The sequence below is a fragment of the Stegodyphus dumicola genome, chromosome 9 (assembly GCF_044657685.1).
Source record: "Stegodyphus dumicola isolate Sdum_Otavi_A_Nest chromosome 9, ASM4465768v1".
NCBI classification, from domain to species: domain Eukaryota; kingdom Metazoa; phylum Arthropoda; class Arachnida; order Araneae; family Eresidae; genus Stegodyphus; species Stegodyphus dumicola.
The window spans coordinates 118,455,780-118,472,590 of NC_140776.1; the positions used below are offsets into that span (position 1 = coordinate 118,455,780).

At 36.0% G+C, this 16,811-nt stretch overlaps 1 protein-coding gene across 5 annotated transcripts in view; it reads left to right on the top strand.

The window, feature by feature from the left end:
• Window positions 1-16,811, top strand: part of LOC118205972 (uncharacterized) — a 131,107-nt gene that overhangs the window by 97,599 nt on the left and 16,697 nt on the right. For all 5 annotated transcript variants that reach the window (XM_035348497.2, XM_035378385.2, XM_035378338.2 and 2 more), the window contains 2 exons: window positions 7,585-7,698; window positions 14,962-15,133. In XM_035348497.2, the coding sequence (XP_035204388.1) occupies window positions 7,585-7,698; window positions 14,962-15,133 (286 nt within the window). The remainder of the gene's footprint in view (window positions 1-7,584; window positions 7,699-14,961; window positions 15,134-16,811) is intronic.

Consider the following 16,811-nt stretch of genomic DNA (forward strand, 5'->3'; position numbering starts at 1 on the left):
CTAAGTATCGCTAATTACAGATGCTACCGCTGCGATCAGATAAGGTACAGAGGTGGTGGAGTGCTCATTTACGTGAACAGGAACTTCGACTCTAGCTTTCTTACATCAGACAACAGCCATGGCTTCGAAGAAGTTAGAGTAATTGTCCATATTCCTCACAACGGAAGCATAACCTTCTGTGCATTATATAACACTCCTGATTTGGGAATGCAGGACCAACGTCTCCACAATCTCCTTAATAATTCGCACCCCACTATAATTGGTGGGGGTTTAAATGCTAAGCACGCCATCTGAGGATGTAGGAAAACAAATAATAATGGTGAAATTCTTTTTAACTTTCTTTTCAACAACCCCTATTATATTTATCCTCCTGATGAATTCACATTCAGGTCTACAATTCGCACACAGAATCCGGAACATCCTAGAAATTTTCATTTCGTCCACTAATATCCTACTTGTATATTAAGAAATTGATTACCTCTCCTCCGATCATGTCCCTGTACTGGCACACTTTGGTATTTATAAACCTGAAAAGAACTGCGTTTTCAGAGACTGGCAGCATTTTCAAAATTACACTCAGCTACATCCCCTGCACATTGCCCTTTTAAAACACAGGACGATATCAACCAAGTCCTTCAAAACCTCACTGAAAGTATTAAGAAAGCATTTGAAAATTCCATTATCGAAATTAAAACCAAAAAGTATCATCTTAAATTACCACTTTACATCCGGAACTTGATTAAAGAATGCAACAGATTGCGAAAACCATTCATCTACTCACGTGATCCTGTCATCAAAACGAAAGTGAACAAGCTTAATAGTAAAATTAACGATTGGCTGATGAACACCGCACAAATACATGGAATGACAAAACTGATGGTCTTAAATCTGAGGATGGTGCGTTTTGGAGCTTTTTTCGTAATCTAAAATCAAAACTTTGTCCATAGAAGACACATACCAAAACTATGTCCATAAAAGATAGCACCGAGTTCAAGTATTCAAATGAGGAGAAGGCCAACGCATTCGCAAATCACTTTGAATAGAACAAATAGACTGCATGAGATAAAGATTTGGTGCCGTCATTGGAGGTCGATCATCAAAGCCTATAAGTCAAAATTGCTATTCGTTGGCCGTCACAGAGTTAAAAACATTAATAAAAACTTATCCCCAAAGTCACCCAAGCGACCTATTTATTAGTTCATTTCAACACCACTCTCACTTGGAGGGCACATATTTCGGCTGCCATTTGCAAAACCATAGGTGTTTCCAAGAAATTTAAGGTGCCTTCTCGACCCGTCCTCCTTACTAGACCTTGCGCAGAAAAAGTGGATCTATACACCTATCTTGCGACCCATTATCACATATGCCTCGCCTGCTTGCAGTGCGGCCTCTATACCAGACCTTAGTAAGCTGCATTTAAAATTGGACGATCTCATCGCTTTCATCGACACACTCAACAGCAATATTTACACCAAAGCTATACATAATGAGGATGTTCATTACACAGACAACTTTAAATATGAATTAATGAAAATGGATATTAACCTAAGACCATATGCCCCCCATGTCCACATAAATCCCACTCTGAACAGTTAACCCTCCCCAGATTACATTTATCTTATTCATGTTATTTTTTAGATTATCTTCATATATTCTTATTATATTACAATTTGATTACCCTGCTTTGTATTCATCTCTAGATCAGAGCTGTGGATGTACACATCTTAGAGTAACATTTTTCCCAGATCCAAAATGTTTATTTGCATATTCGGACGTAACATCTGATTCGCCATTCTACACCTCCTGATCTGTCTTTTATAGTCCCGTGCGACTAATCTCTGCACTTGCGTCTACTGCAATCTTTAATTTCCTGAAATTTAGATCTCTACTTTACTAGGCTTATTTATAGGTTTTTCCAACTATGTAAATTATGTAAAGATATTTTTCTGTTAATTTACCGATTTTTTTGTTTGCTTTTGTACTAGCATCAAGAGAAACCTACTCGTAAAATACAATCAAAATTGATTGAATAAATTTTTGTAATAGTTTATATGATTTTCTAGATTTTCTAATTGATATTAGTAGGCTTAATAAAGGGGATTCAAGATACGAAAAGAGTGCTGTTTCGTATTTACGTCATGCGTTGTTGAATACTACATTACACAGGTGAAAAGTGACGGAGAACGCGGACACCTGGTGGCTAACAGAGGTAAACAGGCAATTTGTTCTGTTCCTCCATCAGCATCCTGGATTCATCAGCTCCCTGGAGCCGGAAAAGGCTCCCTCGGGATTTAATACTTTACGTTACACATAAAGTAAACTATATAAATTAATCAGCCTGTTGTCTGGGATTAATTAGTAAATTCCCTAAGGTTTAGTGCGTGTGGTCAACCCATCCGAGATTATCTGAAATGCCGAAAAAAGATATAGTCTAGCTAATATCGGCAAAGACAAAAGTATCAAAGTATCTTCGTAGCAGCTGCAGCAATTATTGGTGTCCCTAGCGGCATGATACCAATTACTGGTTGCTGCCCATCTATGATGTCACTGCTCTCCTTCTACATATGTACATAGCTCTGATTACTGCTTGATTTTACGGTAAAACAATTTTTACAATTATATTGTTTCCTGTACACTTGCAATTTGTTTTCACTCTATTTAAACCACAGGACAATGGTACGCCATCTCACACGCACACCCAAGACAATATGGCATTGCTTAGGCCTGTGATGTCTTGCGGTCCTCTTCTGCCACTCTTCATCGCCTCTCTCTTCGAGAACCACAGTTCAGGAATCAACACTGTCATGAGACCTTCCGGCACTATCGCATACGAGTCGGAACAAGTTGTACCATCTGTACTGTATTCGCGGCTAAACAGCGTAACTTCGAACTTGGATCTTCGTGCAGATTTCTTTGCTCTTAACGAAGAGAGGCGTTATTTGTTTGCTCTTAATGAAGAGAGGCGTTATTTGTTTGCTCTTAATGAAGAGAGGCGTTATTTGTTTGCTCTTAATGAAGAGAGGCGTTATTTGTTTGCTCTTAATGAAGAGAGGCGTTATTTGTTTGCTCTTAATGAAGAGAGGCGTTATTTGTTTGCTCTTAATGAAGAGAGGCGTTATTTGTTTGCTCTTAATGAAGAGAGGCGTTATTTGTTTGCTCTTAATGAAGAGAGGCGTTATTTGTTTGCTCTTAATGAAGAGAGGCGTTATTTGTTTGCTCTTAATGAAGAGAGGCGTTATTTGTTTGCTCTTAATGAAGAGAGGCGTTATTTGTTTGCTCTTAATGAAGAGAGGCGTTATTTGTTTGCTCTTAATGAAGAGAGGCGTTATTTGTTTGCTCTTAATGAAGAGAGGCGTTATTTGTTTGCTCTTAATGAAGAGAGGCGTTATTTGTTTGCTCTTAATGAAGAGAGGCGTTATTTGTTTGCTCTTAATGAAGAGAGGCGTTATTTGTTTGCTCTTAATGAAGAGAGGCGTTATTTGTTTGCTCTTAATGAAGAGAGGCGTTATTTGTTTGCTCTTAATGAAGAGAGGCGTTATTTGTTTGCTCTTAATGAAGAGAGGCGTTATTTGTTTGCTCTTAATGAAGAGAGGCGTTATTTGTTTGCTCTTAATGAAGAGAGGCGTTATTTGTTTGCTCTTAATGAAGAGAGGCGTTATTTGTTTGCTCTTAATGAAGAGAGGCGTTATTTGTTTGCTCTTAATGAAGAGAGGCGTTATTTGTTTGCTCTTAATGAAGAGAGGCGTTATTTGTTTGCTCTTAATGAAGAGAGGCGTTATTTCTTTGCTCTTAATGAAGAGAGGCGTTATTTGTTTGCTCTTAATGAAGAGAGGCGTTATTTGTTTGCTCTTAATGAAGAGAGGCGTTATTTCTTTGCTCTTAATGAAGAGAGGCGTTATTTGTTTGCTCTTAATGAAGAGAGGCGTTATTTCTTTGCTCTTAATGAAGAGAGGCGTTATTTCTTTGCTCTTAATGAAGAGAGGCGTTATTTGTTTGCTCTTAATGAAGAGAGGCGTTATTTCTTTGCTCTTAATGAAGAGAGGCGTTATTTGTTTGCTCTTAATGAAGAGAGGCGTTATTTCTTTGCTCTTAATGAAGAGAGGCGTTATTTGTTTGCTCTTAATGAAGAGAGGCGTTATTTCTTTGCTCTTAATGAAGAGAGGCGTTATTTCTTTGCTCTTAATGAAGAGAGGCGTTATTTGTTTGCTCTTAATGAAGAGAGGCGTTATTTCTTTGCTCTTAATGAAGAGAGGCGTTATTTGTTTGCTCTTAATGAAGAGAGGCGTTATTTGTTTGCTCTTAATGAAGAGAGGCGTTATTTCTTTGCTCTTAATGAAGAGAGGCGTTATTTGTTTGCTCTTAATGAAGAGAGGCGTTATTTGTTTGCTCTTAATGAAGAGAGGCGTTATTTCTTTGCTCTTAATGAAGAGAGGCGTTATTTGTTTGCTCTTAATGAAGAGAGGCGTTATTTGTTTGCTCTTAATGAAGAGAGGCGTTATTTCTTTGCTCTTAATGAAGAGAGGCGTTATTTGTTTGCTCTTAATGAAGAGAGGCGTTATTTCTTTGCTCTTAATGAAGAGAGGCGTTATTTCTTTGCTCTTAATGAAGAGAGGCGTTATTTGTTTGCTCTTAATGAAGAGAGGCGTTATTTCTTTGCTCTTAATGAAGAGAGGCGTTATTTGTTTGCTCTTAATGAAGAGAGGCGTTATTTCTTTGCTCTTAATGAAGAGAGGCGTTATTTGTTTGCTCTCGCTGTCGATAGAGCTTTAACTAAAATCTACGCCTAACAAAAGGTTGTTGCTTTGCCTACTTTTATGTTTTACTCTGGCGTGTTTCTCATCTTCGCTGGAGATTGTAAAAGTTCAAAATTTCTGCCCTTCCACCTTTCAGTTTTTCCTGTTTCCAGACAGTAACAGAAATTAAAGTCAGACGTATTTCTCTGTCAGTAAGGAAATTTTTCTTATTTATGTCATTATGATAATAATTTAATTGTTTCCTGTATTTACCATTCAAAACTTTCAATGAAGGTAGGCATAGCAAAGAAATGAAGTTATTACAGTTTCCTTGGAACAGGCTCTCTAGTGTTCTCTCCTCAATTTAGTTCCGTATCATAATTTGGCATCTCGTGATTCTTTGAGCGAGTGGGAATACTGGTAATTCGACCTGGAGTCAAATCCCAGACAACAGGCTGATTAATTTATATAGTTTACTTTATGTGTAACGTAAAGTATTAAATCCCGAGGCAGCCTTTTCCGGCTCCAGGAAGCTGATGAATCCAGGATGCTGATGGAGGAACAGAACAAATTGCCTGTTTACCTCTGTTAGCCACCAGGTGTCCGCGTTCTCCGTCACTTTTCACCTGTGCAATGTAGTATTCACCAACGCATGACGTAAATACGAGACAGCACTCTTTTCGTATCTTAAATCCCCTTTATTAAGCCTACTAATATCAATAAGAAAATCTAGAAAAAACATATAAACTATTACAAAAATTTATTCAATCAATTTTCATTGTATTTTACCAGTAGGTTTCTCTTGATGCTAGTACAAAAGCAAACAAAAAAATCGGTAAATTAACAGAAAAATATCTTTACATACGTTGATTGCATCAGGCTTCTGTTGACATCAGCGGCCCCCCCCCAAAAAAAAAGTAAAATTAAAAGTCAACGTAAACTAGCGTGAAGCAAGTGAACGTTCTTTTGACTTTGATTTGGGTTGTATTAACAATATTATCTTATTGATAGTCCTAAAAGCCCAATAAAAATCAATATAAACCTGTAAAGTGTCATTGGTTTCCGCGGCGTATTTTTAAGTTTCCTTTGATATCCATAAGAAAAACTAGTAAAGATTTGAAAAACCAGTAGAGGTTAGTACAGATGAGTAACTTTTCATGGACCATTCTCAGGATTTTATTGGTACCCGAAAGAAAAATCAATAGACATCAGCACAAACGAGGAGACTTGAAAGAAATCCATAAAAATCCATGAAAATGGGTATGCGTTTCTATGAAGTATTCTTAGGATTCTACTGGTATCCATAAGAAAAACAGCAAAAATCAATAAAAAGCAATAAAGGCCAAGAGAAATCCGTACACCCATACAAATTTTTGCGGGTATCTGTGGCATAATTTTAGGGTTTCATTGGTACCCGTAAGAAAAACCAATGAAAATGAACAGAAACCATTGAATGTGTGTATGTGGGGGGGGGAAACGAACCACCTCCTTCACCTCTTTTTATTTACGGCATTGACTAATCTACGTCAGGGGACTAAAGTTTATATAGATATCATTTTCTGAGTTCATATTCAGCATGACAGAATACATTTTTCTTGACAAACGTTTACAGCTGTTTCTTCAGAAAAAGTAAATTTTCGACTTATTTTAGCTAATTTGTTAAATTAGCAATGGTTTTGTACGCAGAAATACTTAGTTGAAATGTATAATAGATTAAAACTATTGGACCTAAATGTTCATGCTTGAAAATTTAAATTACCGTATTACATGGGAACTTATAAGACGCTACTATGTATAAGACGCATCTTGATTTTGGGACCCAAAAATTAAATAAAATAAAGAATTATTTTGTTGATGTACCGGTTTTTATCAGCGTACTGGTCTACAGTTTAACAGGAGAAAAATATTAGATAAAGTTATTGAAATAAACGTTTATTCAGTATACAACTCGTCATCGTTGTCAGAACTCGCATCCATTAGGTGGGACCTCATCAGTGCACCCCCTAATGTTCCCAACAGCCTAAAGTACAGTTTCCTCAGATGCATTGTAACAGTTCATCTTTATTACTGTAGACAGTCTAATCCTAAAAGGATTCTTTTCTGGTACCTTAGGTAAAATGCGGTTTAGCTTACACTCAAGGAAGAAGCTCCTTTGCTAGGAACTAGAAACGTTATCATTTGAAAAACCTTTTACACCACTTTGTTCGTTAATGAACAGGGGTGAGAGAAATTATGAATCTCAAATGGACTCTCAGACGTTTGGGTTTTTTATAGAAAGAGGTGAGTGAAGGCCTTGACATTCTAAGGATTAATACACACTCCGTATGCATCGTTGACACTCTTTCACCCTTTGTTTCGTTCTCCATAATGCCACCATTGGCGTTTCTGTTGGTGTCGGCGACACCGTTATATAATACTCACTCTTTTTAAATAGGAAATTTTTAAGGAAAACTTTCGTTTTATATATCGGAAGATACAGTAATAGCGGTTTTATACACTTAAATAGTTGTTCGAAATATAAAATTTGAGTTTAATATGATTACTAAGGTAGCGAATTTTGATCTTTTGCCAATATGACAATCGCCATTTATTATTTTGTCCTTTTTTGAAACAAGTACAAACTCCATGATAATATTTACTTAAATAAAAATTGCTGTTATATAAAAAGTAATTTTACTGGTCAGTATTAAACTTTCATTTTTCTTAAAGTGATTGTTGCATGCCTAATTTCTTTATTTTGATTGCATGGAGACTGCATTTGATTGCATGTTTGCATTGAGACTCATATTAGTATTTTTTATATCAACGTAAAAGAGAAATTTCATTTTTCAAATTTTTGCACCTTTTTCAGAAACCTTACGTATGCCAAGTTACAGGTTGTGGCAAAAGGTATACAGATCCGAGTTCGCTGAGGAAACATGTCAAGAAAAGCCATCCTGATAAAAAAGAACCCGACAGGAAAAAGGTAAGTAAAACTGTTTATTAGTACAGACTATTAATTTAAAATAGGTACTTTAAGGTTGTAGCGATCCTCTTTCATTTACGATTGTGACATCACTGGACAGAAGCAACTAGAGGATTTTAACAAATGTTCATGAAATTAGGCCTTAAAGTGCCTATTCTAAAATAACAGACTTTAAACGGTACCCAAATGCTCGAATAATGAAATGATCAAGACCAAAAATAAAAAGTGATATATGTTATGACAATTTTAATATTTAATCTAGCTTCAGCAAGTCGCAAGGTAAAATAAGTTTAATATCAATAAAACATTATTCCAAATTTTTGAAGAAATTCATGAAGCGTACTAATAATAAATTAATTTAAAAAAAATTAGTATCATCATATACTAATTTTTAAAGACCTGAATAAATGTTCGATATTTGAAATGTTCAATTTAATATTAAATGATAAGCTATTTCAACAATAACAGGAACAAAAATAAGGGGGATCACTCAACCGCAAATTTTTAAATAGAAGAAGCTGTATAGCATAATAATTGAGAGAAAAAGATAACAGATATTATAAAATAATTTACTGTTTATTGTTTAATATACGCGGTTTAGAATTTGAATGATGAGTAGCACTGCTACACATGTGGAATCGAAACTGTGCCTTTCGCTTATTTGAGTCGTGCCAATCAAGAGAAACAAATCTTCGAAACGAGTCCACAGTGTATCACCACTTATCGGTCAGAATACTCGGCATTATGAAAATCGTTAAAATGTCTGCGGGATCTGAACATAATAAGCCGTCAATATTATACAAAGTGTAACGTGTCCGATTAAAGGAAGCTAAGTCATTTTGCCACTTAAGAAATTCTCTGATATTCGTACGGAAAAGGATTAGGAAATAGCAGGAGGAAAAGGCTCCAGTACATCGTAAGCATCAGAAACAAATTTCAAAGCAAAGATCAAAAGCGTTGCCTTGAAAAGATGAACCCCGTAGACTTCTTGCTCCATTTATCATGGGCCACATGGAATTCTTCCGTTGGTGACTTCATCTTTTTAAAGCACTCTGAAAAAAGATGCAGTAATTTGCTGAAGAAATTAGCGAATTTATCCATCACAAGTCTAGATTCCGGCATTAGCTGTATCTCGTTTCACGTTGCATCATTCTTTCCTGAACTGAGTAGCATTCTTGATGAATTTCTTAGGCAAATCTGGCGCTGGCTTATCGTCAGTGTTTCTTTTACTAATTTTAGCGTAGAACTCATAACCCCTAAAAGAAGGCCTCTTCAGGGTGGAAATGAAGTAGGAAACGCCTCAAGTTGTTTTTCGATGAATCAGCAAACAGAATTCATAGTCATGGAGACCAAGGAGATCACATCAGATTAAAAAAATATGCAAATAACATGCATGATCACGTTTGTCCAGAAACTGTACTGATAAAATCAACCGAATGGATAACATTAAGCGGTGAAAAAATAAAATTCAAATACCAATTGAATTTAAATAATTTACTAGAAATATAATTAGAAACATATGAACACTAACATTAAGCGATAAGAAAAATTTATCTCAAAATATCAATGAAATTTAACTTATTTAATGTAAATGTAACTAACTAGAAATGCATGACTAATTATTCACAATAATTCACTATTTAATAACACAAATTTTTTGCTGCAGTTAATTTCCTAGAATCAATTTAACTAATTTAGTTAACGGATACCTCAAGCCAAGTTAAAAATGAAATTAAAAACTGCAAAAAATAGGTCGGCCAATTTTTGTGGTACGTGAGTCAAACTTCTTGTATTTTTATTTTTTCAGAACGAATATAAAGTTTACTCAATTTCTGTTGCAAAACAAAATATATGCACCCCGAAACAATTGAGCCCAAATTACGAAACTCGACAGTAGATAGTGTTCGAGTAGATAAACAAATGCTCAAAACTTGAGGGGGGAAAGCGTTTTATTTACAAATAGCAGTGTAAAGAATGGGAAAATCAATAGGTGGTAAAGGACCCCCCCCCCCCAATGGCTGCGATACAAGCCGATACTCTGTTGGGCATGGGGTCTCTTGAGCTGTCAATGTCCCTTTGCGGTAGATTGTACCACAAGTGGAGCAACTTGTCAGCGAATTGGGGAGTATTTGAACACGGCTGAATTTGCCTGCCCAAGACGTTTGATTGCTGACAGGTTTAGAGACCTGGCAGGCCATTAATACGTCCAAGACATTGTTGGGAAAGTCGCCTGTATGTGGTCGAGTATTGTCCTGCTGGAAAACAGATCATCGCTATGGATAATGTTAGAATACTTGAAGACTCAAAAGCTAACATCAAATTGGCTTTTAGCAGCTAACTGCTCTTTGGTAGCTTGCGGTTCAATATCATGAATTTCGCCTCTTGAATAATCGTTAATTTGCATCTTCTAGAATTAAAGTGTTGGAAACAAGATGCGGGATTAGTTCAATTTAAATGAGGTAATACTGTTTGTTTTATACTATATATATTTTTTTCTATGTATTTCATTCCCTAGCTTCAGTTTTTCTATAAAAACTCTTGCTATAAATGATTTACTGGGCCTTTTAAACAAATTCTTAATTAAGAAAACAGTTCCAAAATGCCTGCTCATGAATTACAGACATTGATCCATGCATTTCAGTAAAAGCTACGCAAAGGTGTGTTGCTTCGTTTTAGTATTTCCAAAAGGAAAAGTAAACTAAAAAGATGTCTATAAAATGCCTCAACTTAGTCCTGAGAAAGTAAAGAAAGTGAAGCGTGAACGAGAGTATTCAGACTCCAGGGTTTAGTGAAAAATTTATTGAAAATCATTTTGGCAACTTGCGTTGACTTCCTTTTTGAATTCTAAAAATAGCAGCATTTGTGTACTCAGCTGAGTAAAATGTAGAGTTGTTTACAAAAAGCATAAAATTATGAGCATAAAATTAACGAATCTTTGTTAATGTTAGAATAATTTTAGTTTGCGAATGTTGAGAAGTTGAAATTTATGTATAATGTTCAAAATAAGTGCGTAAAGAGAAGTGCAGTGTAAATATTTTATTTTATGTTATAAATGTAGAGTTAATAAATTATGTTACAAAAATTATCATTTGATTCGAACTGTGTTATCTGAGTGGACCTAAAAACGACTAAACGCAGAACGTTGAAATTTTGTTTATGGAACTGCTATAATATATAGTTGTGCTCCACCTTTTTTCTTTTCAATCGCCCGCATCAAACACATATAAATATATAGTTGTGCTCCGCCCTTTTTCTTTGCAATCGCCCGCATCAAACACATATAAATATATATATTGCCACTCTGTTACCCAGCTCGGTGAGCTCAGTTTTTTATTCGTAGATGTTGGCCAAATGTGCATTTTTTTGCTTTAAAAGTGATTGAATGATGTTTTTATGTTCCGGTTAAGGTTTTTATGCATTTAGCTAATTTGCATGCAATAGTTGTAGAATTATCAACAATTAAAAGGGACGCTAAGCCTGATGAGGTCGCCATTTGGTTACATTTGAAACTCTTAATAGAATAGTGAATAGAATAGTGAACTCTTAATAGAATAGTTAATTGGTGCACCAAATTCAGTGTCTTTTTGCACTGTGTGACCAAAAGTAAACTTTCGCTATTGTGCACCAAAAATGTGTATCTTCCTGCCCGCTGGACGAATTGCTTATGTTTACTTACAAACTCTAATTTTAATTGTAAATTTTTTTAACTGTTTTTAATCTGTACTTGGTATTTTAGAGTTTTCTGTATTTTACAAATTTAATGAAGGCTGAGTTTTTATGTACTTTTTAATGCCGCGAAGTGAGAATTGAATTGATTGAATTAGAAATATAGCTCAATGAAGTTCGAAGAAGTAAGTTTAGATGAAGTGCAGCAAAAAATGTGTATAATTTAATAGTCCGTACAAGGAAGTCATTTGATGTCCACAACAGATATTTTTCTTAAGGTATGCCTTTTCAAATTTGGCAACGAGAGTTCAAGTTCTAAAGATGTAACAGTCACTTCTGTTTTTATTATTGCTGCATTTAGCATGGATATGAAAATTTGGGAGTAGTGATGAAACATCTGCCATCATACTATGTCTTCAGGATCGAGAAATAATTAATTCACTCTGAAAGAAAGTGCACGGAAAACCAAAAAATTTAGCTCTACTTTATTTCGAAGGAAGCACCGAAATGCAGACGTGAAGATACGATGTGCCGGGGAAAAAAATGCATTTTTAGAATTGGTTTTAAGGATCTAGACTCAGTTTCTTAACGGTAATTCGTTTCATTTATGCATGGTGTTTAGAATTAACTTCCCTTGAGTTTTGTCAGTATCAACATCATATGAATAATTTCACTGTTGTTGATTGGAACAATTATGTGAGGGATGCTTAGGTGGCACTGGTAATGTTGACAAAAGCCTGTTTTCGCGTCGAAAAAACGACGTTGATCGTATCCTTCCTTCCCAGTGAGTGTGCGGCGGGATTTACCGAGAAAACAAAAGAATGTTTTTTAGTTGCTCTACCAGAACTTTGCTTAAAGTTATTGAACAAAATATTATTGATGGCAGTACAATATACTAACTGTTGGAAAGTGTATCACAGTGAAGAATTGAACGAGCCAGATCTGAACATTTCTGGGTAAATATAATTTTATTGATAACGATACTACTGGTTGTGACATGCAAACTATTGAAAAGTTATGGAGCAGTGCGAAACGGTAAACACCAACGCGGCAAAACGGTAAACACCAATTAAATTTCAAGATCGAAGGGTACAAGTAACATCAGACAGCGGCATTTATGTCAAAAATGTCTTTAGAGGATGCCTACAGGGGTCATGCCTTGGACCAACACTGTGGAATATAGTGGCAAACTCGGCATTTCGTCAGTTTGAGAGCGTAGAATACGCTCGAATTATAGCCTATGCGGACGATTTTATGCTAGTTGTGGCAGGAAGGAGTAACCTCGAAATAAGATCTCAATACTGTCTTGATCTGTTCTCCCAATGGGCCAGAGCACATAAGCTTCATATTTCGGCAGAGAAAACTAAAACTTTGCTCATAGGACGCAGCAGGCAGCTAAGACGCAACCCAAGCATTAAACTCCATGGGATACCGGTAAAATGTTTCCCTCAATTGAAATATCTTGGGCTATTACTCGACAGCAGACTTTCTTGGATGCCACATGTCACTTTCTTGGATGTCAGGAATCTTAAGACTCGAATTAGCATCCTAAGCAACAACATGAGACGCATGACTTCACATAAATGGGGTATCTCATCTAAGCTACTAAAAATTTGGCATAGAACCATTACAGAAAGAGTAATAACTTATGGAGCAGCAATCTGGGGTGGCGAACTTACCTCTCATATGAAAAGATCCCTGCTCTCTATTCAGAGACAGCAGCTACTTCAACTATGCAGGGCTTACCGTACCACGTCAACACTAGCCCTACAACAACTAGCAGGAATTCCTCCCCTAGATTTGATAGTAGAAAGGGAGGCAGCTATCGTAAGGGTTACCAGGCTGGGTCAAACTTCAACACTCTGGGGTCATAGTTATCACTACTCGGACTACGAGGAGCAAAACAACTGCAATAACTTTCATCCAGCAGCTTTTAATCTCTATGACGGTATCAGTATAAACGACCAACCAATTCAGAGGTACAGTAATAACCTTTTCACAGATGGCTCCAAAACTGAGAACGGCACGGGCAGCGCCTTCTGTAGACTAGAAAATGGAGTTGTAACTTTCGAGTGGAAAAGGAAATTAGGCTCGAACAACTCGGTATACCAAGCAGAGCTTCTAGCTATCAGTGCTGCAATTAGATATGCGAACACATGTCAACAGGAGAAATTCTCTATACTCAGTGATTCGGTATCAAGTCTGGCGGCTATCGCAAGTCAAAACAGCCGGAGTCCATTGGTATACAGAATTCAGAAACAGCTTCTGACAATGCCTATTTCGCAAAGACCCACTTTAAAATGGGTTCCCGCTCACACAGGGATTCAAGGCAATGAAGCCGCTGACCTACTGGCCAAGCAGGCAGCCAACTGCACGGATATATTAGAAAGACCAACTAAACTTCCTTGGTCTCATATTAAACGAACAACTTTGACAAGTCTGCTACAAAATTGGCAAAGTAGATGGACAGAGGCAGAGGTAGAACGAAGGACATTTCGCTTACTGCCAAAAGTTAACATGGAAATAAAGACCCACTGTGCTAGTCTAACACAGTTCTTGACAGGTCATGGACCATTCCCAGTATACCTGAACAGATTCAGACTTAGGGATACTCCTTTCTGCGAATGCGGAGAGTAAGGCAACACGGACCATTATTACTTCCATTGCGTACATACAGGAACTTGGCACTTGAAGAAACCAGCGGACTGTGCCTGGGCAATGTGGACGACTAACACACTCAAAAACAGAATAGCCCTTGATAAAATAGAGAAAATCTCAGGACACTGCCTAAGCAGAAACAACCGTGGATAATATTATAATGTTTCAAATGTTCAGAACTTAAAGCAGATAACCAGAATAATGCTTAGTGCCTTGCAGTTAACAATATGTAAAAACTGTTATTAGTATATAATATTCAACCTTGTTACTCTGGAGTCTTCCCCGCCGTGATGGTATATAATTCCGTTTGGTTCATGTCCGTGGTCGGTAGCCATCATAGCGGTGCACTCACTCACTCACCAATTAAATTTTTACTTAATTGACTTGTGGCGGCAAAAATGCTCTAAAATGCAAATGTTTTCAGACATTTTAAATGGTTGGTTTGCTTTATTTGATTATAATGAAGCACTCGATGGCTGTCTGCCTAAGGGAAGAGAATCCTTCGTGGAGGACCTTTTAAGGGAAACTGGTTGTATAAACTTGCGCATAGAAAGAAGTCACGAAAACGCCCATGCAGCCAGCCTGTTTGCCGGAATTCGAACTACGGACCGAACTACTAATGTTCAGCGACTTTACGGCTCGGCCGCTGTTTTATGCCTCCGTGTTAATCCTAATTCGCTAACCGAACTTTTTTGTGTCATTTATTTGGAAGATGTTTAATTTATTAAAAATTTGTAATTTGTCGAATATTATTTTTCTCTGGCATTTTTCTTCAACTCAACCATATCGTAAATATTTTGGGATTTATTTTTATGTTTCGAATTTTTCGCCAAATCGCCAGCACATAAATCCGGTCATGACATCAGAACAATACCTTATATGATATTTAAACTAAATTTATAAATTACATTTTAATGAGTTTTTAACTGATTTTTTTAGATTAGGGGTGGTGTAGAGGAACTGGATCCCAAAGATTTAAGTGAATGTTTAATGATTCAAGCAATTAAGCCAATTACACTCTGTGATGCTTCACCCCCAGAACCTACAGATAGCGGACTCGGCAGATCGCCTAGAGGATCGCAGCCTGGTTCTTCTTCAGACCATTATCCAGGTGAGTATATGTATCTGAGTTATCAACCCCCCCTAGACAAAAGCTCTTATGTGGTTGCAACATGACTTCCTTGAACGGCCGATGAAATTATGCACATTTTTTTGCAGAATTTCATTTAAACTTATTTTTCAAATTATCTTGAATTAATTAAAGATTCCCTCCAGGCAAATTGAAAACTACACCAAAATCTGCAAATTTTGAAATTAAATATGCCGGTTAACTTTTGTCGTACGAGAGTGAAACTTCTTGCATTTTTATTTTTTCATAATGAGTATAAAACTTTACCAAGTACAAGAATCGGAGAGCGCATTAAAAGATAGATTTTCTTATTTGTCCAAAATTAGTTTTTTTTAAATTTAATATTTCCAAAACATGAATGTTTTCGTCATTAAAAACACTATGTATATATGTCATGTTGTAATACGTAGATGAAGGAATCCGGCACATTAATTTCTGGCCTCCGAAGACACTTTATTGCGTAGTTGGAAGGATGAATGCATAAACCAAAAACTTCCAGATATGGCCGTTTCGAAACTATACTTTATTGCAGAATAATTCCCCATCAGATCATCTTTCTGTAGATAAGATATTTTTCAATCATGGAAATTATTGCATTCAAAGTTGAATGCAATAATTTCCATGTACACAGGTTTTAAAGTACTACGTCGTCATAAGCAAATAAGCAGCAGCGTGGATCAGGAGAGTCTTGCCAGGAGGAAAGCGTAAGCGAGAAAAGGACATAGCAGCTTAGAAGAAGAAAGGAAGAAGTTAAAAAGTTTCAGTTCCGAGTTAAAGGTTTTGGCTTACAATTTTTTGATTGGGAGAGAGGTATCTGCATTACGCGTTACGTAAGATCGCATGATTAATTTTAATGACGCAGTTTAGATTTATAGCGCTATTTTTAAGATAGAGAGAGGAAGTTCCCAAATTAAATAAAATATAAAAGAGGTTACATTCAATAAAAATTAGAAGTCTTCTTTCATATTTTTTATCTTAAATATGTAAGATATAACAAAGTACGATGGCTACTTTAAAAATAATTGGCGACCTCAAAATTAACGATTCGCTCTCCCTCCGCTTCATCTGTTCTACCAAATTCGAGATCCTTCTATGTTATATAACAACCTCAAATTAACCAATCATAGCTTGTCTCTACAATTACATCAGACTTAGTATAAATACTCTTGGCGCAATAAATGAAGTTATTCCATTCCTTCCCTAAGTGCTGCTTTGCCAAACTCGCGCCGCTTCGCTTCTCAAATGCCTACGTCATTTCTTTAAAAAGAATCCAATTTACATAGCAATTTATCATGTTTAATAATGATTGAATAAGTGTCTGCCAAACTAATTGGATATGTGGGAAAATAAAGATTGCTGATTCATAAAAATCCAGTTTTGTTACCTTTCTTGGTATACCTTAACCATCAGCCTGACGGATATCAAAAGTTGTTAAGGTTTCAGTGTTTTCTACTACGCATTAAAAATATGACATACATATATATATATATATATATAGGAAGAGAGACAAAAGGCAAAAAATTTAGAACCAATTTTACACAAAAACCAAAAAGATGTCAAATTTAATACTAATAAATTTCCAAATATCCTATAAATATGCAAAATAAGAATTAAGATGGGAAATTAAAACCCAAAAATTATAAAAACTAATAAAAATATA